At 46.5% G+C, this 21,083-nt stretch overlaps 1 protein-coding gene across 4 annotated transcripts in view; it reads right to left on the minus strand.

Moving 5' to 3' along the window:
* Positions 1 to 21,083, minus strand: part of TRAK1 (trafficking kinesin protein 1) — a 290,199-nt gene that overhangs the window by 131,398 nt on the left and 137,718 nt on the right. For all 4 annotated transcript variants that reach the window (XM_081969801.1, XM_081969800.1, XM_081969799.1 and 1 more), the window contains one exon: positions 14,591 to 14,667. In XM_081969801.1, coding sequence (XP_081825927.1) covers positions 14,591 to 14,641 — 51 coding nt within the window. In that variant the 5' untranslated portion in view covers positions 14,642 to 14,667. The remainder of the gene's footprint in view (positions 1 to 14,590; positions 14,668 to 21,083) is intronic.

Below are 21,083 nucleotides of genomic sequence, written 5' to 3' on the forward strand. Positions count from 1 at the left end.
GACAGAGGCGCTGGAGCACGGGCCATGGGACGGAGGCGTTGGAACACCAGAGGCCTATGCAGAAGGTTTGACTCTGTACCCCTGCCGTTATTATCACAACCCCCCCCTCATTTACCACTCATTTACCACTCATTTACCTTGGGCTACCTACCCCTACCACCCACTACGAACTATTTCCCAGTCTTCTTTAATTACCAGCTGGCTATTTCATTATTCCATCAGCCCATCATTTCCATCTAAGATGTGGATTATTATCATCTGCCTATCCCCTTAACCAGGACTACTCCATCCGTTCCATCTAGGATGTGTATCTATCCCCTTAGTGGGGAACTGTGGTTTGCTAACTCACATTAACATCGACAGCACCCACTTGACGAGTTTTGGCCCTGTTTAACATGCTATATTCAAGGTTAGACCTACTGCTGCTGCGAGAGTCCCCCCTCTCGCAGTTATGGCCTCCAGCCCTTTCAAGGGCCCACCTTGAGGACGGGTTTATTAACGCAGAGAGGTGGAGGAAGCGTACATTGAGGGGCTTTTTAATTAACCGTTTTTTAAAAATTGTAAGGGGCTCCAGGGATGGGGGGGGGATGGACCAGGTCAGGAGTGATGGTAGAGCCAGGGATGGGTCCCTTTCAGTGGTCCAGTGGAGGCGCCCGAGGCGAGTCTTGAGAGACCATGCTGGGAGGAGTTTGACTGGGTTGCCATCGAGGATTTGGACAGGTTACGTGGACGTCTGCGACCTACCACATGTTTATTGGACCCGTGTCCCTCCTGGCTTGTACTGGCTTCCTGGGAGGTTACACGCGACTGGCTCCTGGGCCTAGTGAACGCTTCGTTGGGCGAGGGGTCTCTGCCGGCCGCCTTGAAAGAGGCGGTTGTGAGACCCCTACTCAAGAAGCCTTCCCTGGACCCATCGGAGCTAGCTAATTATCGTCCAGTCTCCAACCTTCCCTTCTTAGCGAAGGTTGTAGAGAGTGTGGTGGCCCAACAGTTTCCACGTCACCTGGAGGAAAATGACTATCTAGACCCGCGCCAGTCCGGCTTCCGACCCGGGCACAGCACGGAGACAGCCTTGGTCGCGTTGGTTGATGATCTCTGGAGGGCCAGAGATAGGGGTTGTTCCTCTATCCTGGTCCTATTAGATCTCTCGGCGACTTTCGATACCATCGACCATGGTATCCTGTTGCACCGGCTAGAGGGGTTGGGAGTCAGGGGCACCGTCTTGCAGTGGTTCGGCTCCTACCTCTCCGGCCGGACGCAACGTGTGTTGGCAGGGGAGCAGAGATCGACCCTGAGCCCCCTCACTTGTGGGGTGCCACAGGGGTCAGTTCTCTCGCCACTCCTGTTCAACACATACATGAAACCGCTGGGCGAGATCATCCGTGGCTTTGGGGTGGGATATCATCTGTATGCTGATGACACTCAGCTATACATCTCCACCCCGAACCACCCCAACGAGGCCGTCGAAATGATGTCCCGGTGTTTGGAAGCTGTACAGGTCTGGATGGATGACAACCGACTCAAACTCAACCCCTCCAAGACGGAGTGGCTGTGGCTTCCGGCCCCCCGGTTCAACCAGTTGCTTCCATCTCTGGCCATCGGGGGCGAGCAACTGGCCCCCATGGAACGGGCGCGCAATTTGGGCGTCCTCCTGGATGCCCGGCTGTCCATGGATGACCATGTAACAGCCGTGGCAAGGGGGGCGTTCCACCAGGTCCGCCTGGTGCGCCAATCGCGCCCCTTATTGGACCGGGATGCCTTACGCACAGTCACCCATGCGCTGGTGACGTCTCGCCTGGACTACTGCAATGCTCTCTACATGGGGCTTCCCTTGAGATGCACTCGGAGACTACAGTTGGTCCAGAATGCGGCCACGCGGGTGATTATGGGGAGGACTAGGTACTCCCATGTAACACCTCTCCCGCGCGAGCTGCACTGGCTTCCTGTGGTCTATCGGATGCGTTTCAAGGTTTTGATTATGATCTTTAAAGCGCTCCATGGCATAGGACCTAGTTACTTGCGGGATCGCATCCTGCCCCATACATCCCTACGACCAATCCGCTCACACAGAGAGAGACTTCTCCGGGTGCCGTCCACCAAACAGTGTCGGGGGGCAGGGACCCCAGGAGCAGGGACTTCTCTGTGATGGGCCCAGCCCTGTGGAATGAGCTCCCCCTTGACATCAGGATTACTTCCGATCTCCGCTCCTTCCGTGTAAAGCTCAAGACCCACCTTTTTCAATTATCTGGCCTGGCTCAACCGTAGTTTATCCTATTCCTCCTGACAGTCCTTTTTAAATTATATTATTATTATGGGGTATTTTTAATGGCAAATTTTTATTATTATTAATGTGTTGTATATTTAATTATTACCTCCTCCGTGTATGTATATGTATGTATATGTGTGTATCTGTATGTTTATATGTATGTATGTATGTTTTTATTGTACGCCGGCCCGAGTCCCTTGCGGAGAGGGAGCGGCTAACAAATTAAATTATTATTATTATTATTATTATTATTATTATTATTATTATTATTATTATTATTATTATTATTATTATTATTATTATTATCCCAAACTCCAATGCCATATCCCCCTCCCCGTTACTCTATCAGTCAATATCAAGCATGTATCAAAGGGAAAACCCATGCTGGAGATCTGGCTGACATTTGGCTCTCCTGCAGTAGAGGTGTTAGCCCTAAGGAAAAAACATAAGACAAAATAGAAGAAATCTACCATACAGGGGAATAAAATAACATTAAGGCTTGTCAGGCTATTTAGTGTGAAACAGTCAAAGGAGTTTAGGGATCCGGACATCCCAAGTGTTCACCCATTCACATTGTGAGGGAGGAAAATATTTCCAGGCCACCAAATTCTGTACTTTCCCCCTACATTTCCTGGAATCCAGGATTTCTTTGACTTCAAAGTGTTGTTCACCTTCAATGAGGAGGAGAATTGGAGGGGCAGGTTGGCTGGTTGAAGACGAGATACATACTCAGTTAACAAGCTAACATGAAACATAAGGCGGATTCGCCTAAGGATATTGGGTAGTTTTAACTGTACCAAGATCAGATTGAGGATTCTAACAATGGGGAAAGGGCCTAAATACTTGGGCTTCAGTTTCTTTGATTTCTAGGTGGTCTGTAAGTACTTTGTAGATAAGAAGACCCTGTTCCCTACTTTGAACTCTTTCAGTTTAACTGTTTTCTTGTCAGCCTATCTTTTATGGGATTGATGTACCACATCTAGTGCCTTACAGGTAACGGGCCAAATACACTGAAGCTGTTCAATCCATTCCACTAAGGAAGGGATTTGGGGTTTCCTCTAGGGCAGTTCTGGAATGGGTACGAAATCCTGACGAGAAGCAACTTCAAATTGAATGAAGCCAGTGCTACTATGGATCAAGTTATTGTAAGCAACCTCTGCAAATGGCAGCAAGTCAGCCCAATTGAACTGCTGGTAGTTTACATAGCACCTAAGGTACTATTGCAGAATCAAATTCTCACGTTCACAGGCCCCGTTAGTTTGAGGGTGGGGACGAAGCTTAGGCCCGGGCACAGTATAACAACTTTAGAAACTCCCTCCAGAAGTGGGAGGTGAATTGCAACACCTGTCCAAAATGATGTGGTCAGGAACTTTGTGTAACCTATACACGTTGGATAAATAGCTTGGCAAGTGTTTTTGCAGAGGGAAACTTAGAGTAGGGTATGAAGTGGACCTGCTTGGAAAATAAGTCTGTGATCACCCAAATGACTGTGTTCCCCTCACTCTCAGGTAGTTCAACAATGAAGCCCATATATATTTCCTTCCTTGGGGCACTGGGACTGGCAACACTCTGGGGGAGTCCAGCAGGCTTCCATGGAGGCCTCTTAGGAGAAGTACACACAAGACAACCTGGCACGTAGGTTTCTATGTCCTTTTTCAATGAGTACCACCATAACTGCCTTTTTGACTAGGTTTTCACTACGCCAAAGTGTCCAGCTGCTTTCAAGTCAGGGGGCCGTTGCAGCAGAGTTCCCCTAAGATTGGTGGGAACATTTAGTTTAGCATCAATCCATGCTAGGCCACCTCGCATGGTGCATTCATTTGACGGGGACAGGAACTAGATCACTTTTCAGTGCTCCTTCCAGCTCTTTGCTTAAGTCACTGGGAAGGTTGAGGTCTGCTTTCTCCTGGGCTCTGGTGACCACCAGGGCAGCCAGTTGCTTGGAGGGGATAACTGGGTGGGTTACTTTTGGCTGAGGAGTATTGTATTGGGCAATCTAGATAAAGCATCCACCATAAAGTTCTCCCCCCACCAGAAAGGTAACACAAGGAAAAATTAAAATGGTTAAAGTGTAGCAACCAATGAATTTGCTTGGGTGACAGTTTTTGGGTCATTTTTAGGGCTTCCAGGTTTTTATGGTCGGTCCACACCTCAAAAGGGTGTTTTGCCCCTTTGAGAAAATGCCTCCAAGTTAATAGGGCCCATAGGACAGCAAATTATCCCTTCTCCCATATTACCCACCTCCTTTTGTTTTCAGTTAATTTCCTGGAGGTGTAAGGACTGAGCTGTAAGGCCCCGGTGTTTGTCTGCAATAGCATGACCCCCACAGCCACGTCACTAGCATCAGCCTGGATTATGAAGGTGACATCCGTTTCAGGATGTTTAAGGACAGGTTTGGATGCAAATAGCTACTTAAGTTTCTGAAAAGCTGCTTGACATTCCATTGTCCACTTGAGGGGACAGCTAGGCTTTGTTTTTGGGAGGTTGGTAATGGTTAACACAATTTTAGCAAAGATGGGGATGAATTGTCTATAAAAGTTTGCAAAACCCAGAAAGCTTTACAACTGTTTTCTGTTGCAGGGGGAGGCGCCCACTACATGACCGCCCACACCTTCTCAGAATCCATTTCTATCCCCTCATGTGATATGTGGTAATCCAAATAGTCAATTTTATCCTGTTGAAATTCTCACTTTGACAATTTTGTGTATAGTTCAGCAGCCCTGAGTTTTTTAAAGACTGTGCACGCTAACATATAGATAAAAATGGCATCAAGATAAACCAGGACCCCCTTGTACCCTCATGCAGCACCTCACTGATTAATTGCATGAACATAGCAGGTGTCCCTTGTAATACAAACGGAAGGACCCTGAATTAGAAGCAAGCCAAAGAACAGTTGAAAGCGATTTTCCACTCATCTCCCTCCTTAATGCAGACTCTGTAATAAGCTTCTCTCAAGTCCAGCTTAGTAAAGTTTTTTCCTTTGACCAGATGAACCAACATATCCTTCATTAGGGGTCATGGATAAACATTCTCCACACACACTGCATTCAGACCTTTATAGTCCATGCATAAATAAAGAGACCCGTCCTTTTTCTCATGAAACTATACTGGGGCGGCCACTCACAGCCTAGTTGATTGAATGAAGCCCCGCTTTAGATTTTTGACAATAAAGGCTCACACCTCCTCCAGCTCTCACAGGATCATTGAATAAACCTTTGGCTTAGGGAATTTCACTCCCAGGAGAATTTCTATGGTGCAGTCTGTGGGGTCATGGGGTGGGAGTACATCCAAGCCCCTCTCACTGAATGCCTCCCTACGGTCCCAGTATTCTTTTGGGATTTTCTCCTCACCATCTAGGCTTGCTGCAGCTTCTAGCTCGCTGAAGCTTCTAACTCCTTTGTGGACTTAGCTCTGGGTAGGGTTTTCCCTCCCCTTCTTCCCGGCTGTGTGGAACAGATTTGTAAAAGCCCCTTCCTCCAATTCACATGAGGGTTCCTGTTGTGGCCCGCCAGCAGCCAGCAGATTTGGACAGTGAGGAGGAACATGGGCCAGTCCTGGAATCTGGGGAAGGCTCTGATGAGGGCTCTGGGTCGGAGGCAGAGAGGGGGCCAGAGCCATATGCCAATTATCAACTGCCTTCAGAGGCAGACATCAGTGAGGCAGACGAATGCACAGAGTTGCCAGATGAAGGGAACAGCTAAAGAACAGGGTCAATTTGGGATTAAGGCCACGGGTGGACGATGAATGGACCTTCCCAGAGGAAATAAAAGAAGAGTGAAAGGAGAGTGTAGTTTGCAAGAGACAATTAGTTCACTTAATTGGTTTGTGACTCTCCAAGACTCCTTGCCAAGTTTTGCAGATATCAGCCTGGCAGTTCTCCAAGCCAGATAAGGTCTGTGACAGTAAATCCTCCCTTGAAAGACTTTGCTGGATGTGAATGAGCAGAATTCACAGTAAATTAATAAAGGGGTCTTTGTTGGGACAAGGAGTTTGCTTCATGCCCTTGGGCAGCCTACATCAGAACAGTTCCATTTTCGGAGCCAGAGTAATCCAAGCAAAAGGGGTCGCTCCATTCCGGGGGCTACAATATAACTCAGTGTCTCTCAGTGATCCCCCATTCTTCACTGGTTCAGTTACAAATTGAGCTGGTCCTCCCCAAGCTACCGACCCATCCATTTGGCAAAATGCTATGGACACCCTTAGTGTCTTTAGTTTCAATCCCAGTTTCTCTACTACTTTGGGGCTCATCATACATCTTGTGTACCCTGAGTCCAAAAGGGGCTGAGTCCATCTTCCTCTGGGCGCCAGATGAAGGCACCTGCAGCTCCACTGGGATGGTCATGGGTGCTACAAGCTGACTTACCAGGGGGTCGTTGTCAAAGTCGGACTCTCTCTCTCCCCTCTAGGGTGGTCAGAGTTCCCAGCTCCTCCAGGAGGGGCAAACTCAATGATCTCCACCCCTTTCAGCACTGTTTCGTGGTGCTTTGCTGGCTGCTTTTCAGGCTTCCTGGCCCCAGTAGTTGTCAACTTGGAGCCTGGCTTGGTGAGGCAATCAGCTGCTTGGTGCACCTCCTTCCTACACCTGAAGCATACCATGATTTGGCTGCTGGCCCACCTTTGTCAGCTCTCAGGGCCTCTTTTGGGGCAGAGGGGGAAAGCTTACTCCAGCTGCGGCTTCCACAGTGCTGGTCTCTGGCCAGATCAATTTCCACCTCGGCTGCCAACACATACCAGCACTGAAGGTCTCGGGGGGGGGGGATCCCCGGGAGACGCAGCTCTGATAGATGTCATCGTTAAGGTTATCTTTGTAGCACTCCATGGGGACCAGCCATGCATATGGCAGGGTAGCTCACAAAACTCCTGGGTGTATTCTGCTACTGACCTCCACCCCTGGTTTATGGTCTTCATCCTGGTCCTAGCCTTGCGTTAGGCTAGGGGGGTTCTCAAACTGCAATGGAGCACCACCATAAACTGGTTGTAATCCCATATCTGGGGTGCATCATCATTGAGAAGGGTGACCATCCAATCTGCTGCAGCCCCTTCCAGGGCCATGGTGACACATCTCACTTTGGCTGCCTCTGAAACAAAATCCTCCCCATAGTCTTGCATGTGATTCCAGATTTGAGCTAGGAAGAATCCCAGAGCTTTGGGATCCCTTCCGTATTTTACTCCCAGCTGAGGAAACTTTGGAATTTGGCGCCTCTGGGGGATCCCCCGCTGAGGGGGGCTGGGCTGCTGGGGCGGCTGCTGCAACAACTGGCCCCTGCTGAGCTACAGGAATCACAGCTGGAGTTGCAGAGACGCCGGCTCCCCCAGCTTCCTCTCCAGCTTCTTCGCGTGTTGACAGGGCATGCTTCTATGTGAGTGTCCCCCAAGCTCTCTCTTTATGCAGAAGTTTCAGGCCATGGGTCAGCAGGAAATTGGCTTCCTGCAAGGCATCAACTCCCCGCTGGCGTCTGGTAACAGTCATCCCCAGGAGGTGGTCCTCTGGGTCTTCCATGCATCCTATGCCCAGTGACCATCTGACTCAGACTGGTTTCTCCTTGAGCTGCAGCTCCTCCAGCCACTCTGTCTCCTCCCGGCAAAGTTGCGTTTGGGGGGAGGTTGGACCCAGGGCTCCCTAGTCTTCCTGGTCACTCCCGTGAGTTGACATGTGTGCTCAGCCCCCTCGGTAAACTAGGCTTTCGGGTTGGCCGATATGCAGATTTTGCTTAATGTTAGGTTGCCTCTGTTCAAAACCCAAGAAAGAAAAACCCCGAGTCCTCTGAAGTAGTGAAGTTTAATTGAGTTTGACATGATAGTGGAGAAAGGAAAGTAAGATCTGAGCCTCAAAGGGCAAAATTTACTTATTGAAAGTTTTCCCAAATCCCTTCCCTCAGGGACCCAGACTGAATGTCCAATCCACATTCTGCATATTGTCATGTGAAACACATCTTGTGTTTTCATCCATCTGGAATTCTGGAATGGTTGGCCTTGACCAGGTGTAAACAACTCCATTCAGCAGCATAGTAATTCTTGAGAGCAAACCTCCCTTTTAGTTCACATGGCCCTTCATCACACTAGCTTACTTTCCAAAACACAATGTCATGCCCCCCATCCTCATTACTATGGCAGCCAATAGCAATCATGCATCAATGGGAAAACCTATGTTGGAGATCCGGCTGACTGATATGTTCAACTACCCTGAGTTTTAAAAATAATAAAAGCATTTTTAAAAATAATAAAGGCAAATAAAAAAAAATTGAGGCAGTAATTTTCAATGATATCTATAGGAATTAAATATTTCTGGAAAAGTTTCTAATAAAGGAATTTCTGGATGGTTAGACAAACATATATACTAATGTTTCTGACACAGCAACATGAGAAGCTGTTCTTTCATTCAAGGTTATCACAAAGGTGCTTTTTTCAAGAGGCAACTGGACTTTTTGTTTTTTCTTTGAAGACGTTTCACTTCTCACCCAAGAAGTTCTTCAGCTCTGATTGGATAGTGGGTAATGGAAGTATTTATACTCCTTGCATTCTTTCAGCAGATTATGGTCATTTGGAGGTTTATCGGTGTCATCCTGGTCCACCTGAGTGGTGCAAATTGATGTGGAGCCTTCTTGGAACTGTTGAAAGGACTGTGTTGTAGATTGGAGATAGATGACGTGCTATGTATCTTGAGACAGGTCTGTTCAATTTTGACATAAATGGCCTCTTTAACTCGTCTTTCAAACCTAGCAATCCTCTCTGTCCGAAATATAATAATAATATAATAATATATTTATTTCTTAGCCGCACCCTCTCCCGAAGGACTCGGGGCGGCGTACAACAAAACATACGAAATAAATATGTACACAAAACAAACATAAAGCAAAAACATACACTGAGACATACACAAGGAGGAGGTCGATTGATAAAAACAATTAAAATACAAAATATAAAACCCCTAAAAATTAAATATAATTAAAATACCCGGTTAAAAACCCGTCAGGAGCGATATGGTTAGATCAAAGTTGAGCCAGGCCAGCTGCTTGGAATAGGTGGGTCTTAAGCTTAATACGGAAGGAGCGGAGGTCAGAGGTATTCCTAATATCCGGGGGGAGGTCATTCCACAGGGCTGGGCCCGCCACAGAGAAGGCTCTACTCCTAGGCGCCGCCCCACGACATTGTCTAGCGGACGGCACCTGGAGGAGCCCCTCTCTGTGCGAGCGAATTGGTCGCAGGGATGTATGGGGCAGAATACGATCCCGCAAGTAACTAGGTCCTAAGCCATGGAGCGCTTTAAAGATAGTTATCAAAACCTTGAAACGCACCCGATGGACCACAGGAAGCCAGTGCAGCTCGCGCAGGAGCGGTGTCACATGGGAGTACCTAGTACTCCCCATAATTACCCGCGCGGCTGCATTCTGGACCAACTGAAGCCTCCGGGTGCATTTCAAGGGAAGCCCCATGTAGAGAGCGTTACAGTAGTCCAAGCGAGACGTCACCAGCGCATGAGTGACTGTGCGCAAGGCATCCCGGTCCAGTAGGGGGCGCAATTGGCGCACCAGGCGAACCTGGTGGAACGCCCCCCTTGCCACGGCTGTCACATGGTCATCCATGGACAGCCGGGCATCCAGGAGGACGCCCAAATTGCGCGCCCGCTCCACGGGGGCAAGATGAATGCCCCCAATGGCCAATGATGGGATTAATTGGCTGAACCGGGGGGCTGGTACCCACAGCCACTCCGTCTTGGAAGGGTTGAGCTTGAGTCGGTTGTCATCCATCCAGATCCGTACGGCTTCCACACACCGGGACATCACTTCGATGGCCTCGTTGGGGTGGTTCGGGGTGGAAAAGTACAGCTGAGTATCATCAGCGTACAGATGGTATCCCACCCCGAAACCACGTATGATCTCACCCAGCGGCTTCATATATGTGTTGAACAGGAGTGGCGAGAGGACCGACCCCTGTGGCACCCCACAAGTAAGGGGGCGTAGGGTCGACCTCTCTTCTCCTGTCAACACACGCTGCGTCCGGTCAGAAAGGAAGGAGCCGAACCACCGCAAGACGGTGCCCCGGACCCCCAGCCCCTCGAGCCGGCGCAGCAGGATACCATGGTCGATGGTATCAAAAGCCGCCGAGAGGTCTAATAGGACCAGGATAGAGGAACAACCTCTATCTCTGGCCCTCCAGAGATCATCCACCAACGCGACCAAGGCCGTCTCCGTGCTGTGACCGGGGCGGAAGCCGGACTGGCGCGGGTCTAGATAATCATTTTCCTCCAGATGTCGTGGGAACTGGTAGGCCACCACACTCTCTACAACCTTCGCCAAAAAGGGAAGGTTGGAGACAGGACGATAATTGGCTAGCTCCAAAGGGTCCAGGGAAGGCTTCTTGAGCAGGGGTCTCACTACCGCCTCTTTCAAGGCGGCCGGGAGGGACCCCTCGCCCAACGAAGCATTCACTAGGCCCAGGAGCCAGTCCCGTGTAACCTCCCAGGATGCCAGTACAAGCCAGGAGGGACACGGGTCCAATAAACATGTGGTGGGTCACAGTCGTCCACGCAATCTGTCCAAATCCTCGATGGCAACCAAGTCAAACTCCTCCCAGATCGAAACCTCAAGACTCGCCGTGGGCGTCTCCACTGGACCACTGACTGGAACCCAGTCTCTCCGGATTTGAGCGATTTTATCCTGCAGATATTTACCAAATTCCTCTGCCCTGCCCTGTAAAGGGGCCTCCCGCTGCCTCTGAAACAAGAGGGAGCGGGACACCTGAAACAGGGCGGCAGGGCGGTTCTCCGCGGACGCAATGAGAGTGGCACAATATTGACGTTTGGCCGCTCTCAATGCCACAAGGTACGTCCTTAAATGGGCTCGTACCTGTGTTCGATCAAATTCGGAGCGAGAGGATCTCCAACGACTCTCTAGACGTCTCTTGCGGCATTTCATCACCCTCAGCTCCTCGGTAAACCAAGGGGCTAGGGTGGATCGTTGCCGCCGGAGAGGCCGCAAAGGCGCCATCCGGTTCAAGGCCCCGGTAGTTGCATTATTCCACGCAACCACCAGGTCCCCTACCCGGGGGCGGGTCAAGGTTACAGGAGGTGGCCCAAGCTCCGTCTGGAACCTGTCAGGTTCCATCAGGCGCCTGGGGCGGAACCATCTGGAACTTTCCGGTTCCGCCTCCCCGCGGCGGGAGGTAGCACCAGGGAAGTCAAGACGAAGGAGTGAGTGATCTGACCATGACAGGGGAGTGATGGTTAAGTCCCCTCCTCCCAGATCACTCAACCACTGGCCAGAGACAAAAACAAGGTCCAGAGTGTGTCCTCCCTCGTGTGTTGGGCCCTGAATCATTTGAGTCAGGTCCATGGCTGTCATGGAAGCCATGAACTCCCGAACCCCCTCCGATGCTTCTCCCACCGACGGCAGGTTAAAATCCCCCATCACTAGAAGTTTGGGGGTCTCAACCGCCACCGATGCGATCAGCTCGAGTAGTTCGGGCAGGGCCGCTGATGTATAGCGAGGAGCCAGGTATACTATCAGCAGGCCCAACTGTCTCCCAGGCCCCCATTTCACAACAAGGGCTTCACATCCGGACGTCTGTGGCACAGTAGACTCCCTCGGCTCTAAGTCCTCCCGAATAATTGCTGCCACCCCACCGCCCCTTCCCTGGGCCCGGGGCTGGTGAAATGCTCGGTATCCTGGTGGGCACATTTCCACGAGGGGAAGACCTCCCTCGTGGCCCAACCAGGTCTCCGTTATTCCCGCGAGGTCCGGCTCCCCCTCTAAAATTAGATCGTGGATGAGGGGGGCCTTATTAACAACGGACCTCGCATTGCATAACAACAGCCTTAGGCCTTGGGTCTGTGACTCTTGACCACCTAGAACGCGGGGGTTGGTACAAGCGACCGGGTGTAACCAGCAACCACGGTCTCCCAACCGACTGTGAGTTCTTAAACTGTCCTCGTATCTGCCCCTCCCTGCGACTGTTGGTATTAAAGAGCCCTGTATAGGGATGGTATCCTCCCCCTCCTCCAAATCCTTTGTTGTCTTCAAAAGAATGGCCTGTGTCTTTTAAATGAAGATGGAATGCTGAATCTAGTCCTGTTGTGTTTGTTTTCCTACATTGTGACATGCGTTTATGAAGTGGTTGCTCACATGGAGACAATGTTAAGAAAAATGTTAAGGAAAACACCCAGACAGAAACTGAGCAACTTGGTATATGCAGTATAATGCAGTGAGCCAGGTGCAGATCTGTACATTAGGGAAACTAAACAACCACTTCATATACACATGACACAACATAGGAGAACAAAACACATCAGGACTAGATTCAGCAGTACATCTGCATTTTAAAGACACAAGCCACTCTTTTGAAGACAACAAAGTCCATATTTTGGACAGAGAGGATCACTAGTTTGGAAGAAGGGTTAAAGAGGCCATTTATGTCAAAATTGAACTGCTCTCTCTCAACAGATGGGGAGGGATAGAACATCATTTATCGCCAATCTACAACATTGTCTTTTCAACAATTCCAAGAAAGCTCCACACCAATTTGTACCACTCAGGTGGACTCTGATGACACAGATAAACCTCCAGGTGACCTTAATGACCCGCTAAAAGAATGCAAACAATAAGCTGTCTGCATGGAGTGTAAATCCTTCCATTCCCCACCATCCAGTCAGAGATGAAGAAGCTTCTTGGATGAGAAATGAAACATCTTCAAAGAAAAACCAGAAAGTCCAGTTGCCTATTGAAAAAAGCACCTTTAGGATAACCATGACCTGGATGACTGAGAATCTCCATAGATATTTTCATTCAAGGGAGATTCCCAATAATTCAAACATGCTTGAATTTTTTTTAAAGTTAAGAGACCACTAAAGTTTACAACCCTGAATAAACTTAGTAGAAAAGCACTGGCAACATAATTTTATCTATGTGATGCCCTTGGGCTTTGAGTGGTATCCTGGAATCTATACTCCAAAAACTAGAAAAGGTTAGGGTAAACAAATGAACAGGGCCAGAACTAAATTTGATTTAATTTGTATATAATGAAAATTAATTTAAAGTAAATATATACATTCGCTATAGCATTTGACTGATCAGAATTGATCTTAAAAGTGAAGATTCAGGCTTGACTCAGCTCTGCCCACTTAGCAGTTTGAAAGCATGAAAATGTGAGTAGATAAATGCTTGTCTCAGTGTATAGTCATGATGGCCGCATGACCACTGAAATGTCTTCAGACAACATTGTCTCCCTCAGCTAAGAAATGGAGATGAGCACCACCCCCTAGAGTCAGAAACAACTGGACAGGAGAAACCTTTACCTTTTGAATACTTAGTGGGAGATTTATAGGAAATACTAGGACCTGTAGGCTAACTAAGAATTGAAAAAAAATCTCAGAAGATGGTGCTAGCAAACTTCAAATAGAAAAAAAAAATAGATTGACATAACCATCAGCAGATGATTGCAGGCAATTTTGTGTAAATTGAAAGAGCCTTTCTGTAAGTTGAAAGAAACTTTATCTTGCTTTAATAAAGTTTACTTTCTTATAATCTACCAGGTGCAATCATAGGTGTGGTCCTCTTACTTTCAAGAGATATTGATGGCCTGGAGTCCAACAACCAATACTTAATTCAGCTAAGGCAACATTCTTTCAACAATGCATTTGAGCACAAACAAAGCATTGGTTTCAATATAAGAAGCATGTTGATTTTCTCAGTTGAGATAAAAGGTGCAGGCTTTAACATAGTGGGGAAAAAGGGCAGCTGATTGTCTTGGCACAAATTTCTAGCAGAAACCTGATAACTGTGATTTAGAATGGTTTATAGTTTCCTACTTTGACCTCTATGAAGGAACAATTAAATCTTAAGGCTCCAAGCCTAAGTCAGTACTATGCTCAGAAAGACCAAAACATATCTCTTAAATCTTATGACAGTTTTTTTAAAAATAAGAAACAGCTATGAATAAAACTCATGAACAGAAACAGTGGCTTTGCATCTTCTAATTAAGTTTTCTGAATTCTAGCAATAAAATTACAGCTGTGCAATATTTATAGGACTGTTTTAAGGAAATTCTATAATCAAGAGTCCTTTTAATATTAAGCTTTATGGACATCATCAGAGTAACAAATTATATTGAACTGAAATAGAATTGAATAAATAAATAAAAGAAATAGCATGCTGGGAATTAAGCAGTGGGCAGTTTTCCAGTAATCCCTCTATAAGGGGCTAAATTAAAAAGGCCTCAGACATCTGATTAATTACAATATTCTGCATATCTCATGAAGCCTGAAAAGATTCAAACATTAATTACTCTGTTACAACCATGTTACCATACATATGAACAAGGCGTACTTACTTCCTCAAGAAGACGTGTAACAGCATCAATGTCATTGTATGTTTTAGTCATCTGGCCTACTCGTTCAGCACATAAAACTGAAATAAAACAGGTAATATTTTATCTACTATACAAAAAGAAATGTAAATCTAATATAACCAAAAACACACTTTTTCCCCAAATAATCAATTATGTATAAATTTATTCATACACTAGTATAATTCATGTTAAATTTAAGGGAATATTCTCCACTTAACCCAATATTGTATTCAATAGGGCATTTAAAACATCACCTTGTGTTCCCAGTAATTCCAAGAGTTCCAACTTAATATTACAAAATTTTGAATACTTTGAATACCTGACTTCTCAATAGTTTTTATATTACTCCATTAAAACAGAATATTTGCATACGACTGACCACAAAATGATATACCTAGAGGAAGTATAGCTTAGTATACTGTGAGAAATATTTTGGGAAATATTAAAAAGGCAGGATAAAATATTTCTCCTAAAGGAAAAATAAAAAAAATCTTAAGGGAGGCAGAAACCATTTCCCTGCCACAAGCAGAAACTGAGAAGGCCAGCTTTTAGAAATACAGATTTGGTAATCCATTAAGACCTGGTCAAGGCAGAAACGCAGATAAGCAACAAATAAAAGGTTGACAAAATTAGACAAACATCTACGATTTTCATTTCTTCATTTGCCTATAGAGCCAGCTATGACCCTTACATAATCCCTACACGACCCCCATAGGAATCCAGAAGATATAAAACCCACCCACTCTAAACTCCATTTTGTCAGCTGCACTAGAACTATAAACCCTGGTGGTTCTGCTTCATCATTAAACTTTCTTTCCAATCAGCCTCCATGTTGTTGCACTTCACAAAGACTGTTTGTGACTGAATAATGTTTTCAGAAAATGACTGGCTCAACTTATCAGGAGGGCTTTAAACTAAAATTGACGGGGGAGGGTGACCAGTCTTTAGGATCTCCAGAACCTAATTCCAAGCAAAAACCACTAGAAAACAAGGCAAATAATGAAGTAAGGAGGGATTAGAAGAAAGACAAACTCAAACACCCAATAGGGATTATAGGAAGCATAACCAGGCATAAAGAGCTCAAGTGCCTATATGCAATTGCACAAACTCTGGGAAACAAACAGGGTGAACTTGAACTATTAATACATGAAGGTAGATACAACATAGTTGGAATAACAGAAACTTGGTGGAACGAAACCCATGACTGGAACAAACTGATAAAAGGATACAAACTCTTCAAAAAAACCAGACCCCATAAAAGAGGAAGTGGAGTTGTACTGTATATAAAGAACCACTACATTGCTACAGAATTCCATGAACTCAAAGACGAAAACCTCCTAGAATGCATATGGATCAACATAAAAGAAGAAAAAAAGTATGACATGGCCATAGGTGTATACTACAAGCCACCCAATCAAGCAGAAAAAAAGATATCTTTTTTGCCAACCAATTAACAAACATATTTTATGTATTTATTTATTTTTTATTTTGGTTTGTCAAACTTATACAAGACAATAGGTATAAATATAAACATGGACATGAATAAAGGAAATGAGTACAAATAAATGGGGACAGTAGGACAGAGACGGTAGACACACTGGTGCGCTTATGCATGTCCCTTTTACGGACCTCTTAGGAATGGGGTGAGGTCCACGGTAGAGAGTTTGAGATTGAAGCTGTGGGGGTTTCAGGATGTAACAACAGAGTCAGGTAGAGCATTCTGGTAAGATCCCTAAAAGTGATACTGCCATTCAATTGGGAGGAGGGGGGCCTTGGAGTAGAATTATTAGCAGGGGTTGTGACAACTGATATTTTACAACTGGTTTCCTGGAGCCAAAGTGCCTTCAGATCCCATCATCTTTTGGGGGGATGTTTATGATGGCCATGTGGGACGTTTCACTTTAATGTCTAACAGAAGATAGCCATGGGAATATATGTTTTTTCGGCTCTCAGGGCAGTTGATAAAGAAAATATCTTCACACTTGTGTATTGGCTAAAATCTGCATTGTAACTAATGGGAAGGGTTTCTACTGCTTTAATTCTACTTGCATTGCCTAAGGGGATTCAGATGTTGCTTTGAATTTAATGGCTTCCATTCTTCTTAATAAAAGGTTCCTTTTGAAATACTCCGTTTCAAGAGTCTACACTTTCTTAAGTTAGGAGACAAGCCCTTACATAAAGCAACATCTCTGCAAAATGATCAGCCCGGAGAAGCAATATTTGCTCTACGGAGGGGACTTTGCAAACCATGTCTGAACACAACAGTGAACAAGGGGAAGCTGAATGCTGGAGGAGATGTCAACCCCCTCCCAACCGGAGGCCTGTTGGAGAGGATGAGGTGAACATTGTATTCAAGAATTGGTTTGGCTATGCCCTAGTTTTCAGTACAAAGTTACTGGAGAAGAAGCTTCGCAAAATTAGGTTTGTTTGTTTGTTTTGTTTATTTGGATTTATATGCCGCCCTTCTCCAAAAGGACTCAGGGCGGCGTACAACATTAAAAAACACACATCCCAAAAAATTAAATTAAATTAAATTAAATTTAAAAAATTAAATCCATATCCAAAAAAACAAACCAAATTTAAAAGACAATACATTTAAAAAAGTTAAAATTAACAGGCCGGCCGGCTTGCTGGAAAAGCCAACTTTTTAGGGCGTGTCGGAAGGACCAGAGGTCAGGGATTATGTGAAGCTCCGGGGGCAGCTCATTCCAGAGGGAAGGCGCTCCCACAGAGAAGGCTCTCCCCCTGGGGGTCACCAGCCAACACTGTCTGGCCAATGGCACCCTGAGGAGGCCAACTCTGTGGGATCGTACTGGACGGTGGGAGGCTACTGGTGGCAGTAGGTGGTCTCGCAGGTACCCTGGGCCTAAGCCATGGAGTGCTTTAAAGGTCATAATTAATACCTTGAATCGCACCCGGAAAACAACCGGCAACCAGTGCAAGCCGCCTAAAAGGGGTGTAACATGGGAGCACCTAGGTACCCCCATGACAACCCGCGTGGCCACATTCTGGACAGCTGAAGCCTCCGGGTGCTCTTCAAGGGCAGCCCCATGTAGAGAGCATTGCAGTAGTCCAGGCGAGAAAAAACGAGGGCATGAGTGACTCTGCACAGAGCATCCTGATCCAGGAAGGGGCGCAACTGACGTACCAGGCGAACCTGGTAAAAGGCCCCCCTGGTCACAGCCGTCAGGTGTTCTTCTAAACTAAGCCGCGTATCCAGGAGGACTCCCAGATTGCGAGCCTTCTCTGAGGGGGCTAAAATTTCTCCCCCTATCGTCAAAGATGGGACAAGATGTACAAATCGGGATGACGGAAACCACAGCCACTCAGTCTTGGAGGGATTGAGCTTGAGCCTGTTCCTCCCCATCCAGATCCGCACAGCCTCCAGGCATCGGGACATCACGTCGAGGGCATCGTTTGGGTGGTTTGGGGTAGAGATGAAAAGTTGGGTATCATCAGCATATTGATGATACCGTACCCCCAAACCACGGATGATCTCGCCCAGCAGTTTCATGTATATGTTGAACAGGAGGGGAGAGAGAACCGACCCCTGGGGCACCCCACAAGTGATGCGCTTGGGGGTCGATCTCTGCCCTCCAGTCAACACAAACTGCGACTGATCCGACAGGTAGGAGGAGAACCACCGTAAAACGGTGCCCCCCACTCCCACCCACCCCCCGAGTTGCCGCAGTAGGATACCATGGTCGATGGTATCGAAAGCCGCCGAGAGATCTAATAGGATCAGGACAGAGGAACAGCCCCTGTCCCGGGCCCACCAGAGATCATCCACCAACGCAACCAATGCCGTCTCGGTGCTGTACCCGGGCCTGAAACCCAACTGAAACGGATCCAGGTAGACAGCTTCATCCAGGTACTGGGGAAGCTGACATGTTACCACACTCTCGACAAACTTTGCTACAAAGCGAAGGTTGGAGACCGGACGATAGTTGGCTAAAGAAGCTGGGTCCAGGGAAGGCTTCTTGAGGAGGGGCCTCACCACCGCCTCCTTCAAGGTGGTGGGAAAGAACCCCTCTCTCAATGAAGCATTGGTAATCGCCTGGAGCCAGCCTCGTGTCACCTCCTGGGAAGCCGAAACTAACCAAGAGGGACACAGGTCAAACACACAAGTGGCCGCACTGAGTCTCCCCATAATCCTGTCCATGCCTTCGGGGGTCACAGGATCAAACCCATCCCAGATTATCTCCTCAAGATTCATCCCCGTCGGCTCGCCCGAATCTACCCAGTCAGAGTCCAAGCCTGTCCGGATCTGAGCGATTTTATCCTGCAGATACTGAACAAATTCTTCAGCCCTACCCTGCAAGGGGTCTTCCCCAGTTCCTTGGTTAAGTAAAGAGTGGGTCACCCTAAACAGGGCGGCTGGGCGGTTATCTGCGGACGCGATAAGAGCGGAAAAATATTGCCGTTTTGCCGCTTCTATCGCCACTAAGTAGGATTTAATATGAATTCTTACTAGTGTTCGATCAGATTCGGACCGGCTGGCCCTCCAGCCACTCTCTAGGCATCTTTTCCGGCGTTTCATCTCCCGGAGCTCCTTGGTAAACCAGGGAGTCATCCGGGATCGACACCGGGTCAGAGGCCGCAAAGGCACAACGCGATCCAAGGCCCCAGCGGCAGCCCTATCCCAGGCTTCCACTAGGGCTTCGGTCGAGTTGTGAGCAAGGGATTCAGGAAAAGTCCCAAGCTCCATCAGTAACCTTTCGGGGTCCATCAGGTGCCTGGGGCGGAACCATGTAGTCGGTTCCGCCTCCCTGCGGCGAGGGGTAGCGGTATGGAAGTCAAGCCTGATGAGGAAATGATCAGACCATGACAAGGGTTGAATAGAAATATCCCCTAAATCTAGATCATTCATCCACTGCCCAGAGACAAAAATCAGGTCGAGCGTGTGTCCCCCATTATGGGTGGGGTCTTGAATTAACTGAATTAGGTCCATAGCTGTCATGGAAGCCATGAACTCCCGAGCTGACTCGGATGTCTCGCCAATGGAAGGCAGATTGAAATCCCCCAGGACCATGAGCCTGGGGAAATCAACCGCCAATTCAGCTAATACATGCAGCAGCTCTGGCAGGGCCGCTGAAACTTATTAGAGAGACAGGTATGTAACAAAAAGGCACCTGAGCTCCAAGGCCCCACTTCACAAAGAGGGACTCACACCCACCTATCTGAGGCACAGTGACCTCCTGAGGTCTGAGACTTTCCCTGATGGAGGTTAAGAATTCTTTTTTTAAAAAAATATAAAAAATTTTTAAGCTTTTTACAAAACAAAACATAAAAACCACATTCTACATCCATTCTTCCTATTCCTAAGACATCGGTATATAATTCCTATAACCTGTTCTCTAATCAATACCATTTATCCCATACTGTATGGTATTCTTTATCCTGTTTATCTTGCAGTTTAAAAGTTAATTTGACCATTTCTGCACAATCCATTATTTTTTTAATGATAATATTTTCAGAAGGTATGCTGTCTAGTTTCCAATTTTGAGTGTATGTTATTCTTGCTTCTGTCAGAATATGTATTATAATATAATTGATTTCCTTTGGAAACGTTCCTCTAATTATCCCTAACAAAAACATCTCTGTTTAAAATTGAATTTGAAAACTTGTTATTTCTTGCAACCAGCTTCTTATTTTCCTCCAATATTTCCTCGTTTCCAGACATGTCCACCACATGTGGAAATATGAACTATGTTTGTGTTTACATTTCCAGCATCTGGGGCTCAAATTTGGGTAAAATTTTGCCAATCTTGCTGGTGCTAGATGCCAACGGTAAAACAATTTATATAAATTTTCTTTATATGAGGCTGACAATGTTAATTTGTAATTTTTTTGTCCACAACTGTTCCCAATCCCCTAATTGAATACTAAACCAAAATTCCTTGCCCAAGCTATCATGTGTCCTTTAACTATATCTTCTTCCCTTTCAAAGTTTAATAAGTAAGCGTACATTTTTATAAATTTCTCCTCCATTCCTAATATTTTATCTATTGACAATTGTTCTATTTCAATGCCGAATTCCTCTATGTCTTTTTTGCATCTTGTCTGCAATTGCAAGTATGGTCAGCAATCAATGAATATTCCCTGTTCTTTCAGTTCTTGATCCATTTTCACATTACCTTGATTATCTAGCAGTTGATTATAACTTCTCATCTTGGTTATGTCTAATGTGTTTGGGCATATCATTGCTTCCAAAGTCGATAGCCATCCTGGTATTTTAATATAGTGCTTTAACCTGTTTTTCCTCCAGACTTGTAATAATGCTCCTGTAATTGTATGACTTTGGAAATGCGAATGTTTTGTGTTTTTCCTCTCCCATAAATAAACATGTCACCCTGTATGTAAATCATGTCCTTCTAGAATAAGTATCCTTTTGTTGATAAGGAGTATCCATTCTTTGATCCATAGCAAGGCGGCTGCGTGATAGTATAATTCCCAGTCAGAGTCCTACGCCACC

Source organism: Natrix helvetica (assembly GCF_964273705.1).
Source record: "Natrix helvetica genome assembly, chromosome: Z".
Classification (NCBI taxonomy): Eukaryota; Metazoa; Chordata; class Lepidosauria; order Squamata; family Natricidae; genus Natrix; species Natrix helvetica.